Here is a 19,421-nt window from a genome sequence, read left to right as displayed (position 1 = left end):
TGCCACCTGTTGTAGATTACTTTAAAATTTATGTTAATAAACAGCACACATTCTCTGGAAGGAATTTTCCTTAGGATGTCTTTATGCCGTCTGAAAGCTCTTCCTCTTTTTAGCTAATCCTGTCAATTTCTTGTTAAGAAGACATCTTGCTCATTTTTACATAGGTTCTAGTAGAAATGTGGCCTGCACCAAGAGGAGCTAAATGTCTAAGACAGACTGTAGACCCTTATCAGGAAGGCCAGAGCCACACCCATTAAGCCACTGAAAGGACTCTGGAAGTGTTTCTAATACAAAGATGCACAAATACTTCTTACAACATTATTTTCAAGTAATGAGAGTTAATGTTTTCCAATCCAGTGATACCAACAATGGTTTAAACTTAGAAGATTCATGAGCAGGAAGTAAAGACTGAAAAATAAATACAAGCACTTCAAGATTATGATGAACAGCATCTGGAATGCCTGTAAAAAATGGGAATCTTCCTAAGCCTCTGAAAATTTGGAAGCAGAATTTTTCTAAGAGATGTAAACAAACACATTTGTTAAATGTCTTTATTTAGTCATGGAAATATTTCCATTCAAAAAAAAAAAACAAAAAAACAAAAAAAAAAAAAAAAAAAAAACCAAAAAAAAAACCAAAAAACCAACCAAAATAGACATATCAGTATCCAAACAGTATTTTTCATAAATAATACAATACTTGAGAATTTTAGACCCCAAATTTAATAATAATCAAAAAATATGGCCACCACTTCTGGTTCTCAGCATCCTCTCCACAAAAATCTCTACTTTGTAGCATTTTCACTGCTGCGTCCAATGTTTTCTCATGAACAGAAAGGCTTTGACAAAACTAACTGCCTGAAGGATTTGGAATTTCACATGCCATGTTTTCTGACAAAAACACCACTCTCTCTTAAAAAGTGCACAAATCTTGGCAAAAAGGAGAAGAAAAAACAACTGCAGAACCACACAGTACATTCTAAAACATCTGGAAATTCAACAGTCTGAAGAGTTTCCAAGTAATTTCATGTGTACACAATATACAACAAGTCTTAGCAAACCTATCCCTCGGAATGTTAGTCCTTTTGAAGACTATTTAACTATGGCCTTGTATGGAAAAGTGCTTCTTTTCACTTCTTCTAAAGCAGCTTACAGATAAGAGTTAGAAAGTCAAAATTAAAAATGAGTCATTACTCCTTAATAAATCTTTCCTTCCATTCCTGATTTTTCCATTCCCTTGGTTTTTCTTCTGAAGAGATACTATCTAGTCAGTCTCCATCTGCATGGAAACAATTCCATGAATGATTCTGATAATCCAGTTTTTCCCTTGTCTGTGTCTTCCACCAAGACCCAAATTCAGTTTTTGAAATGTGATGATGCAAGTGGTAAAGACATAGCACATCACATTTATACAGCAACCACTTCTTGTAGTTTTTTCCTTTCTTTCTTTCCTTGTGACTGCTGACAAGTTTATTTATTACTCCTATGAAGTTTTCAGTAATTCATTCACAACAGCTCTAACCTCTGTTACACACCCTAATAGATTAAAAAATAAGCATACCCTGCAACTCTTGGTCGTTTTGTGTCTCTGTCTATTCATTTGATTTTACAATTGGTCTAGTGACTGCACTGATCAATAATAAACCCAAAATAAACCTGTATAAGCAGTAGTTTATCAATTGTTTCCTTGTTCACAGATTGCTGGGTAGCAATCCATGTTCCTTCCCTATGAACACAGCAATTAATTTATCCTTGCTAGCACATGAATTTATTATTATTTATTGTCTATTTGCAATATCCTAAATAGCTGTTTTTTAAATTCAAAATATTATGTCTTTTCCTACTCATCTGCACCTTACAAGGTCTATTTATGTTCTATTTCAAAGAAATCCTTGGAAAAAAAAAAATAGACATATCAGTATCTCCTTCCATACCTCATATACGTTATCTATTTCCAGCCCCTCCTTTAAAAAACAAAGCAAAACAAAAAAAGAAACTATCACCACTTTCTTTCAACAAGCAAGCTGTAGAATTACAGTTAAGCTGCTTTTCCCATGTAACACTACTACTAAGGCTTCTCAAGTCAAACACGATTTGAAAGCAGGTAGGACAACCTTCACAGGGCTTGGTCAGACCTTAGTGATCTCTAAGTCACAAGTACAACATTTGCACGCAGCCTTCCTTGCAATTTAGCAGGAAAAAACCCCCACACAGCACTCAACCACACAAATCAATTTACTTCAGTCAACACAGGTGAAGTACAGCGTAAACAAAACACACCTGATTAAACCTAGTTTGAAGGATCCCCTGGGCTCCACCAAAAACACTGCAAAAAACTATCAACTTCACACAGAAAATAAAGTCTTAAATTTAAAGACAAGACAACAGTTTGCAGTATTCAGAAATTAAAAAAAAAAAAAAAACAGCCCTCCATCAAGCTAGGCATATGTCACTAACATGGCACATGGCACAATAATTTTCTTCTGTTACAACAATTCACAAAAGATAGAGCTGGAATCAATGTCCTGCTTTGCAAAGCACTCCACAGTACAGATTTGGGTAATCTTGTCCTGTAACACAAAAGCCTCAAGTACGTATAAAAATTTAAAGGACCCTGTTAGAAGGTAACAAGGACGAGGAGTTTATCTCCAGCAGAAAGAAGCAAAGTTGCAGCCTTGTCTACACTTGCAGACATACAAGTTACAAGATTACAGTATTGTTGCCAAGTACAAGAAAGTGTGGAACAGAACGGCTGCAGTTTCGTAAACTTCATTTCTCACCAGCGCCCAAGGACAGCAATTACACAAGTCTAGGATAAAAGTTCACACAGACACAGATCCATCCAGCCTGCTTTATTTAGCTTAAGCTCATCTCCCTTTTGCACAGAGCAAGCTTGAAATTAATTTCACAATTTGAGCTATGACTTTTTGCTTTACCTTGCTGGAACACAGATCACAGAGCTACTCCTCGCCTTTCAAGTCAGAGTAACAGTGAAAGTATCAATAAAGAAAGGGGAGACAAGGTGATACACAAATTATTCTTATTAAGGAGGACAAAACCTCCCACACTAGTTTTCTACCAAAATAACCACACGTGTGCACATTACTATCTTGGTATCTAAGTTACTGGAAAAATCACACTCAAAATTCCTGAGAAGCAACTACTAATTTGCAAATTAATACAGAAAATATGACTGCTCACACCACCACCATCTGCCTCTAAGGCAGCACAGACTGCCCAGCCTCACAAGTAGCTGCACTATTGCATCCCCAACCGAAAACGGATATGACTCATCTGAGTTAAATTCTTTAACGCTTGACATGATTGCTGCTAATTGTTGCAAAACTAGATTAAACAGATCTGATAAGCGTTTGGCTTTGTAAATGGTAACTCCAGGTGGCCTGTGATAGCTATGGTTCCATTCTCATTCAATTCAGTTTTACAGCAAAAAGAACAGCCTTGGATTATTGTTGTTTGTCACTCTATTAATGCAAGATGCTCAAACTTTACTCCCATCTCTGCATATGATTCAAGTATCGAAACCTACTTTTATAGGGCTAAGGCACTAATTTAGAATTATTGCAGTACAATGTAATCCAACCACTGTGTAAGTGTTTCAAATTCCAGATTTTATGTTAACTATCATGGAGGTTCTTGTCTTCTTAACAGAAATGAGTCATATCTAAATCACAACAGCAATGCATCTGACCTAGCCAGTAACTCACAAACTCAGGAAAGTCGAGTTCTCTCCTCACCTTCAGCTACAGCTACTGCCAAACCTCAGGCAAGTCATATACCGTCCTTCCTTTTTTGTTTCATTCTCCTTAAAATGAGGAGATGGCTATCTGTACCCTCCATTAAGTGCTTTAGCCTCTGTGGATGAAATTCTTAAATAAGTACATTACCCATGAAGGGGAACAGCCAGCATCAGAGCTGGCAGAAGCAAGATAAAAGACTTCAAGATAAAGCACTTGGAGCACTGTAAAACTTGAATTCAATTCTGAAGTATTTATATATGGACATTCACCAAGCTAGGATAATGCTGGACTCCACGTATAGAAAAAAAACATATTGTATCAGCAGCACATTTGAAGCAGAATTAGCACTACAAAGGAGGCTTTAAGTGCCTTACATTGCATCTTATTTATGAGTAAGAACAAGGACTACAAAATAGAAACACAAGCAAACATTTTACTTGAGAAAATAGTCTACAAACGAATCCATTACCTATATTTTTTAAATCACAGTAGACAGCAAAACCTCATGCTAGCTAGCCAAATGAAATGATACTACAAGAACTTTATGAATTCATCAATTCCAAGTGCCTAAATCGGTGGAGCAAGAGAAAGTTTGATGACTGGCATAGGTTAATTGAGCCAAAATGGCAAGAATTACCATTTGCATATGAAACTGGTGATTTGCTTAATCTAATATAATCTAATCTATTTCTTTCTGTACTCTCTGTACAGGTAAAAATGTTTTCATTCCAAGTAACTTCTGGAATTCAGTTAGTATTCTGTGTGTTCTAGTACCAATTAACTAAATTGTATATAGGATCTCCCTGCAATATTCAACACAGGCTTCAACCTCCATTCAACCTGCAGGGCTGAAATGGTAAAGATAACAGTAATTTATGCTAAAAACAGCATTCTTTTTTTTTTTCCTACAGCAATTATTGATGTGAACAGGAAAGCTACACAGATGTAAATCTGAATAATTGCCATCAAAATAGATATTCAGCTTTACACAAACTAAATAACCCACGCAACCGGTAGGAAACCTAGCTCAGTTTGCATTTGTATCATATAAACATTTAAATTCTCATGCTTCAGGCTCTTCATCTTCTATAGAAGAGAAAAAGAAATATTTAAGATGAAGAAACACTTGAGACACTGGGGAAAAAAGGGTGACAACAGCCACCACCTACTCACACATGCATTTTTAGCTGAGTAGCCACTCTTTTACAGAGATTTATCCAAAAATATCTGGATATAAAGGCCAGCAAATTAAACCACAAACTCTAGGAAACAACTTTGCTAGCACAGACCAAGTAATTTACAACAGCATAAGCCAAAAATTAAGCTCCTGTTTCTTTTGCAGTCAACCTTCTTCATTTGCCACACTGGAGGCTTTTCAATATAACTGTAGGGCAGTTACATTCAAGCAGAACTTAATAACTGAAAATATTATATCTTTTAACAGAAAAAAGAACTGATATATGCTTTCTGAGTTATGCATTAGAGTTTGACTGAAAAATCAAATGTATTTATTGAAATGGAAAGTGAAATTTTTACAGTCATGACATTTTGTACATTTCCTGCAGATACAAAGGAACTGATGATCTATGCTGGAAAAGATGCACAAATGCTATACTTGCAATCTAGTTCTATATGGTGGATCTGAAAGATTCTTTTTCAACAAACAGCACATATTAGCAGGATACTTGCTGAGTGACCATTGAGGCCGAAGACTCGCAATAGCTACACACTGCCCTTCATTCAGTTTAAGGGCCTCAAGAAAGACTGTGAATTTGGAAGCTAAGATAGCTGCTGAAAGTGTGCATTCACAAATGCAGTATCTTTAACCCATCTTCCTGAATAGATATGGCACTGCAACAGCACTTCCTCAGCTCTGAACCAAAGCTTCAAAGAAGCACACTTGTTACACTAAACTAGGAAACCAGTAAAGCAATGGTCACCAATTAAACATGCCCCAGGTCCCTCCTCTGCATCAGGACCCAGTGGCTTGGAACTGTTTACATCAGTCTTAAATTCTCCTAGCCGCAGGTTGCTCCCTTCAGACAGGCCACTGGGAATGCTGCTGAGCTCTACTCATTGGCACAGACCAAAAGCATGCCAGAAGTGATAACAGCTTAACAGCACAGGCTGCTGAACTGTGCAATCCATGTGTGGAAGCCTAGAAGATAAGGGGACTAATGTGTATGTCTCCAAACACCAATAGCCGGATAACTGTGGAGCCAACCAAGGATTGTTGTGAGAAAGAACAGGATGTGGCTGGAGAAGGGGGCCACACAGAGGTAGGGCAGCACTTTTCCAGGACAAACGTCCTTGTTCTGGCTCCTGGAGATAAGCACAACACAGTACAGTGTGTGAATGAGGTCAAGAAGTCAGCATGGACTAGAGGGGAGATCAAGACCACCAAAGCCCTCTGACCCATTTCCAGAAAGGTCTAAAAAGATGGACTGAGCATGATAAGCAATTTGCATAGAAAGTGAGAAACTTATCTCCAGGGCAGAGAAAACTTTTCTATAGAAAGGTATCCCCCCAAAACCCAGGTGCGTGTGCATCCCAGGACCTTGGCCACACCATCAGTTGGATCAACACTGGAGCCAGGACTGCTGATCTCTCTTCCTTTTTTGCTCTTTCATCCTCCTTAACCCATCTTTCTCTCCTCCTTTTCACTCTGCCCCTTTACTCAAAACCCACTACTGTTGCTTATACTGGGAGAAAATGGACTAAAATACCAATTTTCATGGCAAGTATATAACCTAATGAAACTTTGTAAGCTTTTGCAGACCCTCTGACTTTTGTAATTCCTTTTGACCATGAGCACCTATGAATCTTGGGTGCTCCCCTGAAGACTGGGACACCACGCCACAAATACTCATTTGCTAGCAAAGATATAGTCAAAATTTCAATTCAGGTGGCAGAATCACTTTGAACTTTCAGGTGATGAGAAGTCCTCAAGTTTTTGTTGTAATACACAGCAAAACTCAGAGGATGTTTTCAAACCTTCCTGTAAACTGAAAGTATCTGAAAAACATCAGACTGAGAGCACAAGCAGCTGGCACAGCAGCATGAAATACATTCCTTAGCCACCCTGACCGGAAGAGGAAAGGATATGAGGCAACACACAAGGAGACAAGGTCAAGAATAACAAGAAACCACACCTTTAGACAATCTCAACACAGGTTGCTGCAGTCCTGCTGTTGGTCTGTCCTCTGGAATGCCTGCTCAGCTCACAGAACTTACTCAACAGAAAGCTAACCAGAAGGAAGTAAAGGAGTGAGTTAGCAATCAGGCCAGCTCCATGACCTACCTCATCACATAATTCTCTGAACACTGAAAGCAGCACCAGGGAGAAGTGTGCTAGTCCAGCTTCTCCTCCACTTAAGCTGCCGTGGGATTGCATCTCAAAGGATACAATATACTCAACTATTCCAGCAGTTCTACTTAATGAGAGTAAGTGCACAAAAAATGGATTTTATGATCGTCTTACCCTACTTAGCACTGCAGCTAAAGAGAGGCAGCAGTATACTCTTAGCAGGAGGGTAATGATCCTGATATGATATTGCATATGCATATCGCAGTAACTGCCATCTTGCTCGTAGTTAGTTATTGGCATTAAGGTTATTTGAAAATGTGCCAACTAGGCCTTTCAGTGTTAGAAATCTGAGACAGTACTTGACATTGCTGTGGCAGTAGCTCTAAATCACAGAGTCATAGAATGGCTTGGGTCAGAAGAGACATCAAAGATCACGTAATTCCAACCCTGCTGCCTTGGGCAGGGATGCCACTCACTAGATCAGGTTGCTCAGGGCCCATCCAAAGCATCCTTGAACACTTCCAGGGATGGGGCATCCTCAACCTTTGGGCAATCTTTTCCAGTGCTTTGCCACCTGATGAGTAAAGAATTTCTTCTTAACATGTACTCTAAACCTGCCCTCTTTCAATCTGAAAACCAGTTTAAACCTTTCAGTTTAAAACCATTCCCCCTTTTCCTGTCACTATCTGCCCATATAAAAAGCCCCTTACCCTCCTTCTTATACCTTAAGGTACTGAAGGGCCACAATGATGTCTCCCTGAAGTCTTCTCCATGTTGAACAACCCCAGGTCTATGTCTGTGAATCAATATCTTCAATTCATAATAGATAAGGAATATATAATTTCTTACAAACTGAATTGAAATATTGGAGACAAGCATCTGCCAGTTTGAAACCAGCCACAGCATAAACTGAAATTCACTAAGGTTTGCCTACCAGGAAATTTTTCAACTGAAGCTACTATTAAAGTACTCAAACAGAGAGGATACAGAGACAAGTATCAGTTTGTCAACACATTGATCACTCAAAGCAGAGGCACTTCTGGGATGCTGCAGAACAGAGACCAAATGCAAGCAGTTAAGCAACAAAATGGACTGGAAATTTTCCAGTTCACACCCATTTGGCAGGGTTTGCTGCAAAAGCTCTTGCTTTAGTTCAGTCCATTTTCCCATTGATCTTATTGCATTTTGGCCTTCTTGCATCAGCTGGAAAAGGGAGATCATGGTTTCTGGTAACAGAATTATTGGCAAGAATCCTCATTTTCTTGTTTCATTTGTGGAATGCTTTTAGAACACATACTTTTAAGACTTTCTCCATGTACCTCAGAATTGTGAAATGCACCCAAATGTGTTGAAGTATTTAAATCATGTTAAATCCACTTCACACTTAATGACCTCCACAAACTTCCGGTGTTATTAAGCCTCAATGAAATAAGCACATTTGAGTAAATCTTCAATACAAACTCTTGGAGTGGCTGCTAAATCCAGCCTGAGACACTTCTCTCCCACAAACAGAGCATTCTGCAATACACCCTGAGACTGGTCCAGCAAAAAGCTGCTAGCACAGCTGGGCTGGGCTGCATCACAGTCGCAGCTCTGGATAGTGCTGCCCACATAGGCTCCAGCCTGAATGGCTTGTCCAGAACCAAGCATCCACTGGGAGTCCTCAGCTCTGTCTGAGGCCAAAGGGCTTCCTTCCTCATGCTGAAAGATTGATGAAATACTTTCTCTCCAGCTACAGACCTGGACTCAGCACAGCCATGGGAAGTAAAGACTTCACTACTGGAAGCCTTCCATGGTTATAGTAAGTCAGGGTACCCACATGCTGCCCTTGGCCTGTGGCAGCAAGTAGAAGAAAGGAAAAAAACACCTCTGTTCACTCTGATGTAGGGTTAGGAAATACCATAATCCCTCAAGAACAAACCAGAACTGGGCACTGCTGCAAGACCCCAGCATTTCCTCAAAGTTAATAGCATTAGTGTCATATAATATAATAATATAGCTGCACAGGATATTTTGGAAGGACTACTTTTTTTTCTGGCTTGCCCTGCAATGTCTGCCATGCTTCATATGTGCCACATTCACTATACACAGAGCTGTTACTTCTGGTTAATAAATCAGGAAAAATTCCAAAATAAGAAAAAAAACCCTGAAAGACGTAAAAAGAAATTAGAATAACCAAGCACAACATAAAAAAACAACCAAAAAAAAACCGAACAAAACCTCCCCCCTACAACAAAACACAAAAACCCAAATCCAAACCAAAAACAACAACAAAAAAAATTCTTTTTCTGTTCCTCTTCTAAGTAACATGCAATCATAAAAATAGTTGTGGAAATTAGAGTCATTGAAGTATTGAAATGTAAATAATATACAAATATTGAATGAGTTAATCAGGAAACTTTACCTCCAAAAATAAGTTTCAACATAATAAACAAAAGAAAATAGTTTGTGCTCAGCAACTTGAATGATTTGCAAGGTCACTGAAAACCCTTGTAAGAGATTATGTATTGAAGGACTTCAAGTATCAAAGGAAGTATATTTATTTTCATATGAAGTAACGGTGAAGTTCAGCTCTGCAGAAAACAAAAATTGAAACTGTCTCAGGGAAACAGAAAACATAATTACAGAGGACTTCAACTTATTTACGCAAGTAACAATCACTTCTTTTGAAAGTGATCAGGATGGAGTCACTGAGCCTTTTGCAATTGCACTTGACCCAGGAATGGTGGCGATGTTTAGAACTGACAGAATTCCACTCCCATGGAGATTTGGAGGGATTCTCTGTTCTTCACACCAACTGCCTGGCAAAAACCTCTCATTTCCAATTCTGATCTGGAAGACAAGGTTACAGTCAAGAGGCAAATGGCTTCTCCCCTTCTCCACAGACGCCACGTCACTTCCATTGATGGCAAGAGCTGCAAGGAGTGAGTGAAGACAGGATGCAGCACACAACCAAGAGACATGCTTCATTATCATGCTACAGTATTGAAAACATAACCAGTAGTCAGCATGCATATATACAGGTTAAAGTCAATCCATTTTCACTCAAATCAGCTATAAGGTTCTGGAGGAAGGTCAAGAAACAAAACTATGCCATACATCTAGTGTGTTTCCCTTCAGATACATTCTTCTATAGAGAAAAGCCAGTACTATCATGCTTTAAAAAGTATGTGTAGCTGCAAAAAGCATATTGAAGGTGGAGCAGTGGAAGTGGGAGCATTTAATCTTGTGGGTGTGCCTCTATGGTGGAGTTAAATGAAGCACTTTGCTACTGCATCAAGATAACTGAATAAATTTGTCACAAGCAGGAGGGGGCCCACTTCAGAACCATAAATTAATTCCTACAGTGGTACGGTTGTTCATTGACTGCTGGTACATCACTGAGTCTTCCTTGGTCACAACCAGGGCTTCCTGTGCTACACTCAGGTGACTTGTGCACACTGCAGAATAGACTCCTGACAGAAGTTTAACCTGCATCTTCACAGTTCAAAGACTGCAGGTCTCGGTTTATAAGTCCCTAATAAGCCAGAAAACTGTAATGAAACCAGCATTAAAACTGTACCAGACAAGTATTATGTGAAGGGGAAAACCAGATAAATTTTGCAAGAAGTGCAGATAACTCTTCTGTGGCGATATCACTGAAAAACTGTCTTCACCACTGAAAGCACCAGCTGCTTACTCACCCAGAGAGCACTCTCTGCAAGAGACACCCACTGACACAATCAGCAAGCAAGTCCCAGAGCAACTCATTTACTTTATTACAGTAAGGGAAAAATGCAGAGCCAAATTTTTACAGGGGTGTCTAGCTCTTAAATCAAAACATACATTTCTTGTGGGATTTGAAAGAGCACTGATTCCCACTGGCTTCAAATGATTCAGACTGTGGGAAATCTTTAAGCCCCATGCTGCATCTAAACTCATCCCCATGTTTATGAATAAAGGCAAACACAATTTGGAAGAGAATTCAACTCTGGCATGCTGCCGTTAATAGTTGATCAGCAGCTCTTCATAACTGAAATATTATATCTGCATCACTAGGCATAAATTTGATCTCAGAGGAAAAAAGTAATATAAACCAAAAAAGCAGCCTGTGCTTGTATGTCAAGCTCAGCCTGAGATTCATGCTCTCCTGGAACACAAACAATTATAAACTTCTTACAGAAATCTACCCATCAGTAATTACCAGAAAATCCAATTGTCAAAACAGATTCTTCTGTCATCTGTCACACACACACGTTCCATGGTATGAGATGACTTTGCTGTCTGCTGCAGATGTTTATCTCATTCTAACATAGCTGCACTTTGAGTGTGTCTGTACTGCTGAGTAACAACCCGCAGAGAAGCCAGACTGAAAAAGCAGTAGCAGACTACTGTGGACAGTGGATGTTTGGGGACACTCTAATAATAATAAATGTTTTGGGAGCCCACAATAAAAGATGAGAATCCCAGCAATAATTTCCATTTTACTAAACACAGACTTGCAAAATCCCTGTCACTATAGAGTCACTGAGGTTTTACAATTCCTTTGGCTTTAACTTACAAATAAACTTGCAGGTTACCTATGCATGCAAATACAACAATTGCAAATACAGACTGTTCCAAAGGCACTGAGGGATCAGGGGAACAAGTTTTAAATTATCACCACCACAGAAAACACTCAAAACTCAGCTGGTCTATACAGAGACAAAAGAAAAACTGCCATAAAACTGAAATTTTCACATGCCTAACTTAATTTTATTTAAGACATACCAGAGGTTGAAATTTACAGAGGACAATGATGCTAAAGCATGTATATAAGGCCTTTTCTAATTTTCACTTGAACCTTTAGGCTTTAATACTACTTGTTTCAGCTGTTGTCACTTGCTGCATTTACAGCTTTTTGTATTGTGCTTCTTTACTTTTGAAAGCTGCTAAAAAGAGAAGCCAAATTATTAACATGACTGCAACAAATTCAAGAGTAATTTCTTTATGACACATCCTGTTCAGAGCTACAGAAATGCAAACTGCAGAAAAATCAGTCACAAGCTTTCTTCTGCATTACTCTAAAAGCACTCATCTAGTTCCAGTCAGCATTTTCTCCAGTGGGGAATATACTTAGATGATGTCTGCTCATACAGATTCCTCATGAGTTTTACATCTTTACTGTAGTTTAAGGGCCCTAATAATTTTATAACCTGTTTTCCTCCCACCACTTCAAATACCATGAAGTATTTCTAAACTAGCTCTACCAATCTGATGCATTTAAATGCAAAAGAGAAAGTACCGTTTCAAAAGCCTAACTTCTAGTAACTTCCAAATAATCCAACAAAAGCCTTCATGTGGACTCTCTAGTCAGCTGTCTCACTGATAATACTTCAGTAAACAAACACATCAGAAGCATACCTTTAATGTTATTTATGTTACAGACATGGCTGATAATGCACACCCTTGCCACATACTGCATAAGCCTCTCAGCTGTGGGAGAGGCCTGAGGAAGTTCTTTCTGCACAGCAGAGCTACAAATTGCTGTGACAGGCCAGTGACAGAGTCTGAAAGTCAACTTTCATGTATGTGGTCTCACAGCCCACATACATGGAGTGGGACTATCTGCTGTGCTCCTCCTGCTTCAGACAGAAACTGGTGTAATATTAGTTTTCCAGTCACCTGTGGACAAGCAGCCTGGTGAGCGTAGTGCAATACAGCACCAATATTGGAATTTGGTTATAAAAATTTACAGCTGGTCCAGCAATGGAAATATTTGTGAATATGTTGCTTCAAATCCCACAATTTCTTCATAAATTCAGAAGTTCTCCACCAGCACTATGAAAAAACAAATTTTTAATGAGGATTATGAATTTTTTTCCAGATTCATATTTTTGGTTGTAGATGTAGATGACATTCAAGTGCTTTAGAATTAAATATTCTTCTGTGTCGAAGATATGCCATGCATTTAGTTTATGTTTCTACTGCTGCTTTCTAAGAGAGTCTGGACTCAATATATAAAATCAAAAGGAGCTTTATAACCCACCCCACCTAAACATTACAATATGTGCTTTGCATTCTGTACTCATAATATTTTCCATCCCTGACGTGATTATAGTCACACTCTCAAGACAGCCATCAGCTCAAGTCTGCACACCATTATTAACTTGGCATCTCTTGCTCCAACTCATCACTGGCATCATCACTGCTGAAACAGAGAATTTTTCAACATGATTTCCACTGAGAGTGGGACTAAACTTCTTTTTTATTTTTTATAGTAGTTGTCCTGGACTCTGAAATTGGACAAGAATGCATCATGATAATTTCTCCTGCTACACTAATAAGAACTATAATTTGATTCTCTAGTCATGATGCTATAGAAACAGTAGTGGGGTTACAGCAGCACCTGGGGAATGATGGGGGAAGGGGGATATGAATGTAAGTGCTGCACAATCACAGAAAGTATGTCTAACAAAACTCTGTCAGTGAAATTAAAAAATATTAATCAGGAAGCACCAAGAAAAAGGTGGTGAAAAACACCTAACTGATCTGAGAGATAATGTGGAATAAAACAAAACTTCTGATTACTCTCTCTCCTAGTGATTTTTTTTTTTTTTGCTCCTACAAACAGCTAATATGGCAGGATATGTGCTGCTTTTTACCACAGAAATTATTTACATCAACTTCTAAAATCAAGAACATTCGTTTTGAATAGAATATGACCCTCTTTGGGTTTAAGAGGAAAGTCTGGGTTAGGGTGTCACAATAATGAACTTCAGGAAACTTGCATAAGGGCATAAATCTCACTCAAAAAAATAGCATCCTAGAATTTCTCATATTTAGAGGAAGAAACCACAAGAATGCTGTTGAGCCCTGGTATTGCTTTACTACATTTCTGTGTGCCTGTAAATGTTTCTAAATGCACAATCCACAAATGTTCTGTAGAATCTGCAGAAACAACTTAGGTGTAGAACATCTTTGAAGCAATGTTCACCTTCACACAAGTGACTGTACTCATTCCCCGAACTTTTTGTCATTTTCCCTATCAGAAATCTTCCCAAGAAAGTTGCACACTATGTTTCTAAGCCCAGAAAGGCAACATGCCAATCTCAAGCCCAAACCTGCACGAATTCAGAAAGCAATAATGCTGAATCCCAGAAATAAAGATATTAGACCTATTTTATCACCTCTTATTTGATGAACTGTATTTTAGTTGATCATTGCTATTCTGGGGAATTATCTCAATAGACTCACACATCAGTGTTAGTAGAAAATGCTATCTATCCTAAGGGCCATTGATGGATGAAACTTGAGCATAAGGAGCTAATGAAATTGAAATTCCCCATTATAAGACAACACTAAAGTTAGAAAGAGAGTTTTATATGAAAAGCACATCAGTCAAGCTGTTTATCTTGAGAACCAACCTAAAACAAGTGACTGCACAGATTAGAAAACCCATATCCTCCTCAGTAACCGTGTGATCTCTCTTATATTTCACCAGTCCCTCGGAGACCATATTTAAAAGTCAGAATGCACAATATTTAGCAACTAGCAAACTAACATATACATCCCTGTCGGATTCTAAAAACATTTGTGAATTGACTTAGAGCACCTGCCTCCCATAAAGAGCTGACTTCATTCAGATTACTGAATTCATGAGACCTTTTTTCCTTTTACCATATTTTAACCTATTTTGTTTTTCTCAAACACTCTGTTCAGCCAGTCCTTGATGCACTTATGTAATGCGAAGTGACTGTGTAAAGATCTGCTCAGAAAGAAAATCATTCTAGTTTCAGTTACCAAAAAAAATATAGGAAAAAAAAAAAAAAAAAAATGCTTACCTAAGCCAAGCAAACTGCAAATACTTTACACCCATTTATGGCTGTTTCCAAAAAAAAAAAAAAAAGAGCAACTAAAGAAAAATCAACAGGATATACAGATCTAGTCATTAAAATTTAGAGAAAATATAATTTAATTACAAATATCAACACCTTCAGTGACTTTTAAAATACCATGATTATCTACTGCACTGTAGAATAGTGTCTTAGGTACAGTTTGGCATATCTTTAATTGCCCAACTCTTACAATATTCCTGAAGTATTTAGAAATTAAATTTAGAAGATACCTGTAATTCACCTGCACCAGCTTAAAAGTACTGGAGACAAAAAAAAAAAAAGGCCAAAAACCAACGAGACTCCAGCAATCCTCTTTACAAAGGAAAAGAGCCCTTAAGACAGCTGATTAAATCCATACACATCAAGTTTTGCAAGAAATTGAACTACATTTTCCTCTCTTTACCTTCCTCTTTAAGCAGAAGAAAATGTGATAATACTGAAGTCTCTGTTTTTGTCAGACCCTTCTACAACAGTTTCCAGGAATCATTTGACATTTACATTTTAAGAAACAATTTTTAATTATTTTGCTGAAAGCAAGTGGAATTTAAGCCATGCAATCAAAAATGTTAGACTAGGCTCACTCTTAATATTTGGTGCATGCATAGTTCAATTATACATAGCTGACACCTACTCACTAAATATGCACTGCTAATTATGTCTCAGCACTTAAGGGCCATAGTTGACTGAAGCTGGCAGGAGATTATTAGTAGGCTAATCTACATTTAGAGCGGATGATGAGTATTTTCATCTAAGATATTTTAGTTAATACCCCTTCAAGTCCTTTTTGAAAGCAGTGAAAGGCAAGAAGCAAACATACATCAGAAACCACCAATACTTCAGACTACGTTATACAAAGTAAAAAATGCAACATTAAAAAGGGAAGCCTTAATGATGTACAGGTAGGTTATACAGTAGGTCTATCCTTGTAAATCACAGTTAATTTCCAGGCATTATAAGAGCTGAGAGGTTTAATGTTTTGTTTTGTTTCATACAAACACAGTTACAAGTTTGATTTTCCAAACCTTCATGAAATTACATCATTCCTTACCCTTGTAACTTAGCTGGCCTTTATAATGAATCCAGGAGGACTTCATACCCTGAATATGACCATTAACTATCACGTAATTTGAAAGCACTTTCACTGCTGAAATCTTATTTCATATTTACTCAAGCTGTGCTATTTTAATACACTATTTTTTAAATAACATACTGTGCAGATATTCATTGTTATTATTACTAATATCACCTTTAATCACTGAAAACACACAGCAAAAGAGGGGTAAAAAGCACAGCACAAGAAGGGTAAAAGTGAAGGAGTTTAGGTCACCTACAAACGCTCTCTCCCACCACCATGTGAAAGCAGGTTAAAAAGAAAAAAACAACTGTGCAAAAGCTACACCCTCCATGGCTGTTTCAGTTTTGTTCCCTACACTGTTCCCCATTTGCATTCTTCTACTACACAGCTTCTACTCTTTAATGCCATTCCCAATCTGAGAGAGATTTTTTCACTATTTTAAAGCTTCTGGAAAACAATTAATTCCTAAAAATAGAAAGATTGTAGAAAGTGCAGCAGGGATAAAGAAACAAGTATGAAAATCCATAGATCCCTCTAGATCTAAGATGAGCAGCATAACACAGTTTTTGAGATTGCAGCTGGTTTATCACTGGTCAGGTCAGACAGTGCAGAGTATATGTGGGGCAGATGCAAACTTCTACATCTAGCTCTCTCCAGTCCAGGCACTGGAGGTGATCAACTCTCCTAGTTCTTTACATGTTTATGGACTTCACTGCTAAAGCAGAATGACAAAGTACTTTTTTCTGGTTTGCAACAGTTCCATGAAATTCCAGCCAAACAGGACAAAAGAATAAGTAACGTTTTCACATTTATGGTTTGCTGAAAAGCCATTGAAATAAGCAAATTATATTACATAAGCATGCAGTTATGTAGCACTATAAGCCAGACGCCTACTGCCAGAATTAAAAGGGGCCCACTTCAAGTCAAATCTCCCCTTACAAGAAAAGCGTCCATGAACTATCAAGACTCCACCTATTGAACAGCTCAGAGTCTAAAAATTAACCAATGAAAGAGGCACAAAAACACCACAGATAATTCAACTTCCTGAGCCTCACTATGCAACAGCTTCCACAACAGAACCACGAGACTCTCAGGTTTCACGTGCCCTGGAATGAAGAGATGTCAGCGTGCTTGAAACCTCTCCGAGCTGAATGCAGAGAAAATAAAGTCTATAATGAAACTGTATGGTCTTCTTATTTCCACCTGTGAGGACAGCTCCTCTGACTTCTGAGAATTGTTACTTTTAAGGCTCTGCATGGGGCAAAAGGAATAAACTGTAAGTGCACGCTTAAGAATCGCCCACCTCACTGTACGGAAAGTAGTAGTTCATGAGGCAAAGCTTGCAAAGTTTCAAAGAGGTGACAGTCGTATGCAGAAGTCTTTTGTGAGAACTGGTTACAATACTGCCAGGAGGTTTTTGTTTGTTTGAGTTTTCTTTCCCTTTTTCTTCACCCCTCCCCAGGAGAGGAGGAAACTACAGTATCTGACAAAAACTTGTTAAATGCTTCTTTTTAGCATGCATTTCATATACACCAAAGCTGCATCACACAAAAAGCTTAAAACTGCAGGTCAGATCAATTTCCTGCTTCTGGTTTTTTTTTTTAAAGCAAAAAGCCATTAATTCAGTACTGAAACCTTAGTTGTATGAAGTCTTTGAAAATCTAGCAAGCAGGGGTATTTTTTATTCTACGTACACACCATGTATCTGTCTGTAAGATAAGTAGATGGAGAAAAGTTTTAGTTATTATTTTTACAAACAAGGCCATGTACATCATAACACAGAACCTCAGGCCACTACACCTTCAAATAAAGATGCTGTACTTTTATTGCTGTGCAGCTGGCAAACTGGGGTGAGAGGATACAGCCTGGGTACTCTTGCCAACTAACCCAATTGGCGTGCACAGCTTTTTGTTCAAAAGCGTCCATCATATGTATCATATGCAATCAATATCAAAAGCACAAACTTTCAACCACAAACACATGGAGCGTCCCAGATGCCGTGTCAGCACTAAGAAATTGTCCCTACGCGTCTGGTATCAAATCTGCTTTTCAAAGCTCCCACGGCCTCGCAGCTCCTGTCTGTTTCAGCCCGCACTCATCGTACCAGTACAAATTTGCATCCCTGCGCGCTGTTAGGAAACCGAGAGAAAACAGCCAGGGAACGTTTAACCCGCCGCTAGCAGCCACAAGCACCGATTCACAGCACGCTTGCTGACTGAAGAGTTTCTTCTTCACTAGCGCGGGGCACAAGAGCGGGTTCTGGCGCACTTTCACCTCCCCACGCACCCGCCGTGGCCACCCGGGGGGTGTCACTGCCGCCGGGGGCCGCGGGGGCACCGGGGGCTCGGCCCCCAGAGGAGCTGGAGGCCGGAGCTGCTCCCGCCGCCCCGCGGTGAACCCGGGCGGTGACGGCGAACCCCGGCCGAGCCGGTCCCGCGGCGGCGATGACCAGCCCCGGCCGGGCAGCCCTTCTCACCTGCGTTATAGAAGCGGTCCAGCACCGCCGTCTCGCCGAAGTCCAGCTTGCCGAAGTGCAGGGTCTCCAGCGCGGCCCCCACCGCCTCGCACGCCTCCCGCAGGCTCTGCAGGGCGCCGCTCTCCGCCGCCAGCAGCGGCCCCTGGCTCGCCTCGTTGATCACGTAGGTGACCGCGGTCCGCCGGCCGCCACCCTTGGCCCGCGCCGCGGTGCTCGGGCAGGCGGCGGCGGCGGCGCCGTCCTCAGCCCAGAGAGCGGCGGGCGGCGGCGCAGCCAAGTCGGGCGGGAGGCTGCGGGTGTCGGCCCCAGGCGCTCTCCTGCCGAGTACCTCCTCGCAGGGCGTCCCGCCGCCGGGCGGGCCGGGCACCGGCAGGCTGACGATCCCCTCGCTGCTGTCGTTCATCCCGGCGGTGAAAGAGCAGCCCCGGGCTCTGTTGCGCTAGCCGGGGTTAGGCGGATGCCATACTACGCCGCCCGCCCCGGAGCGGTCCCGCTGAGCTGCTGGAGGGGAGAGGCGACGGGGCTGAAGCGAGGGATTCCCACTCGGGCGCTAGCGAAGGTTGACAGAGACAGGGAGACGAGCACAGCCTCTCTCCGTGCCTGCCACGGGCACCATGACGCGCCGCTCCCTTCTCCTCCGCACCTGCAGGGACTATCCGGCGCGCCGACCCCCAGCAGCCGGGCCTCCTTCTCCTGCCGCCCCCGACACTCCACTCTTCCTCCAGCCGCTTCACTCCTTGGACGAAATTCCTCGGCCGCGGGGGGAAACCACTTGTGGGATCTCTCTCCGGCGCCCCAGCTCCAGCCGAGCGACAGCTGCGGAGCCACTGGCAGCGCGGACTGGGGCGGCCCCAGCACCGGGCACCTCCTCCGGCCCCGCCTCCGGGCAGAAATAACCTTTTCCGCCCCCGTGCTCAGCGTTCCGGCCGTGTCCCGAGTGGGAGCTCTTG

General features: G+C 40.6%; 1 protein-coding gene across 2 annotated transcripts in view; it reads right to left on the bottom strand.

Annotated features, from left to right (window-relative positions):
• Positions 1–18,874, bottom strand: part of MAP3K5 (mitogen-activated protein kinase kinase kinase 5) — a 99,503-nt gene extending 80,629 nt beyond the window's left edge. For both annotated transcript variants that reach the window (XM_041423768.1, XM_041423769.1), the window contains exon 1: positions 18,472–18,874. In XM_041423768.1, the coding sequence (XP_041279702.1) occupies positions 18,472–18,874 (403 nt within the window). The remainder of the gene's footprint in view (positions 1–18,471) is intronic.
• Between the last annotated feature and the right edge of the window lie 547 nt (positions 18,875–19,421).

Source organism: Onychostruthus taczanowskii, unplaced genomic scaffold (genome assembly GCF_017590055.1).
Source record: "Onychostruthus taczanowskii isolate IOZ18803 unplaced genomic scaffold, ASM1759005v1 scaffold8, whole genome shotgun sequence".
NCBI lineage: Eukaryota > Metazoa > Chordata > Aves > Passeriformes > Passeridae > Onychostruthus > Onychostruthus taczanowskii.
Note: the sequence above shows the minus strand (reverse complement) of the source record. Positions and strands in the feature narration are given on the sequence as shown.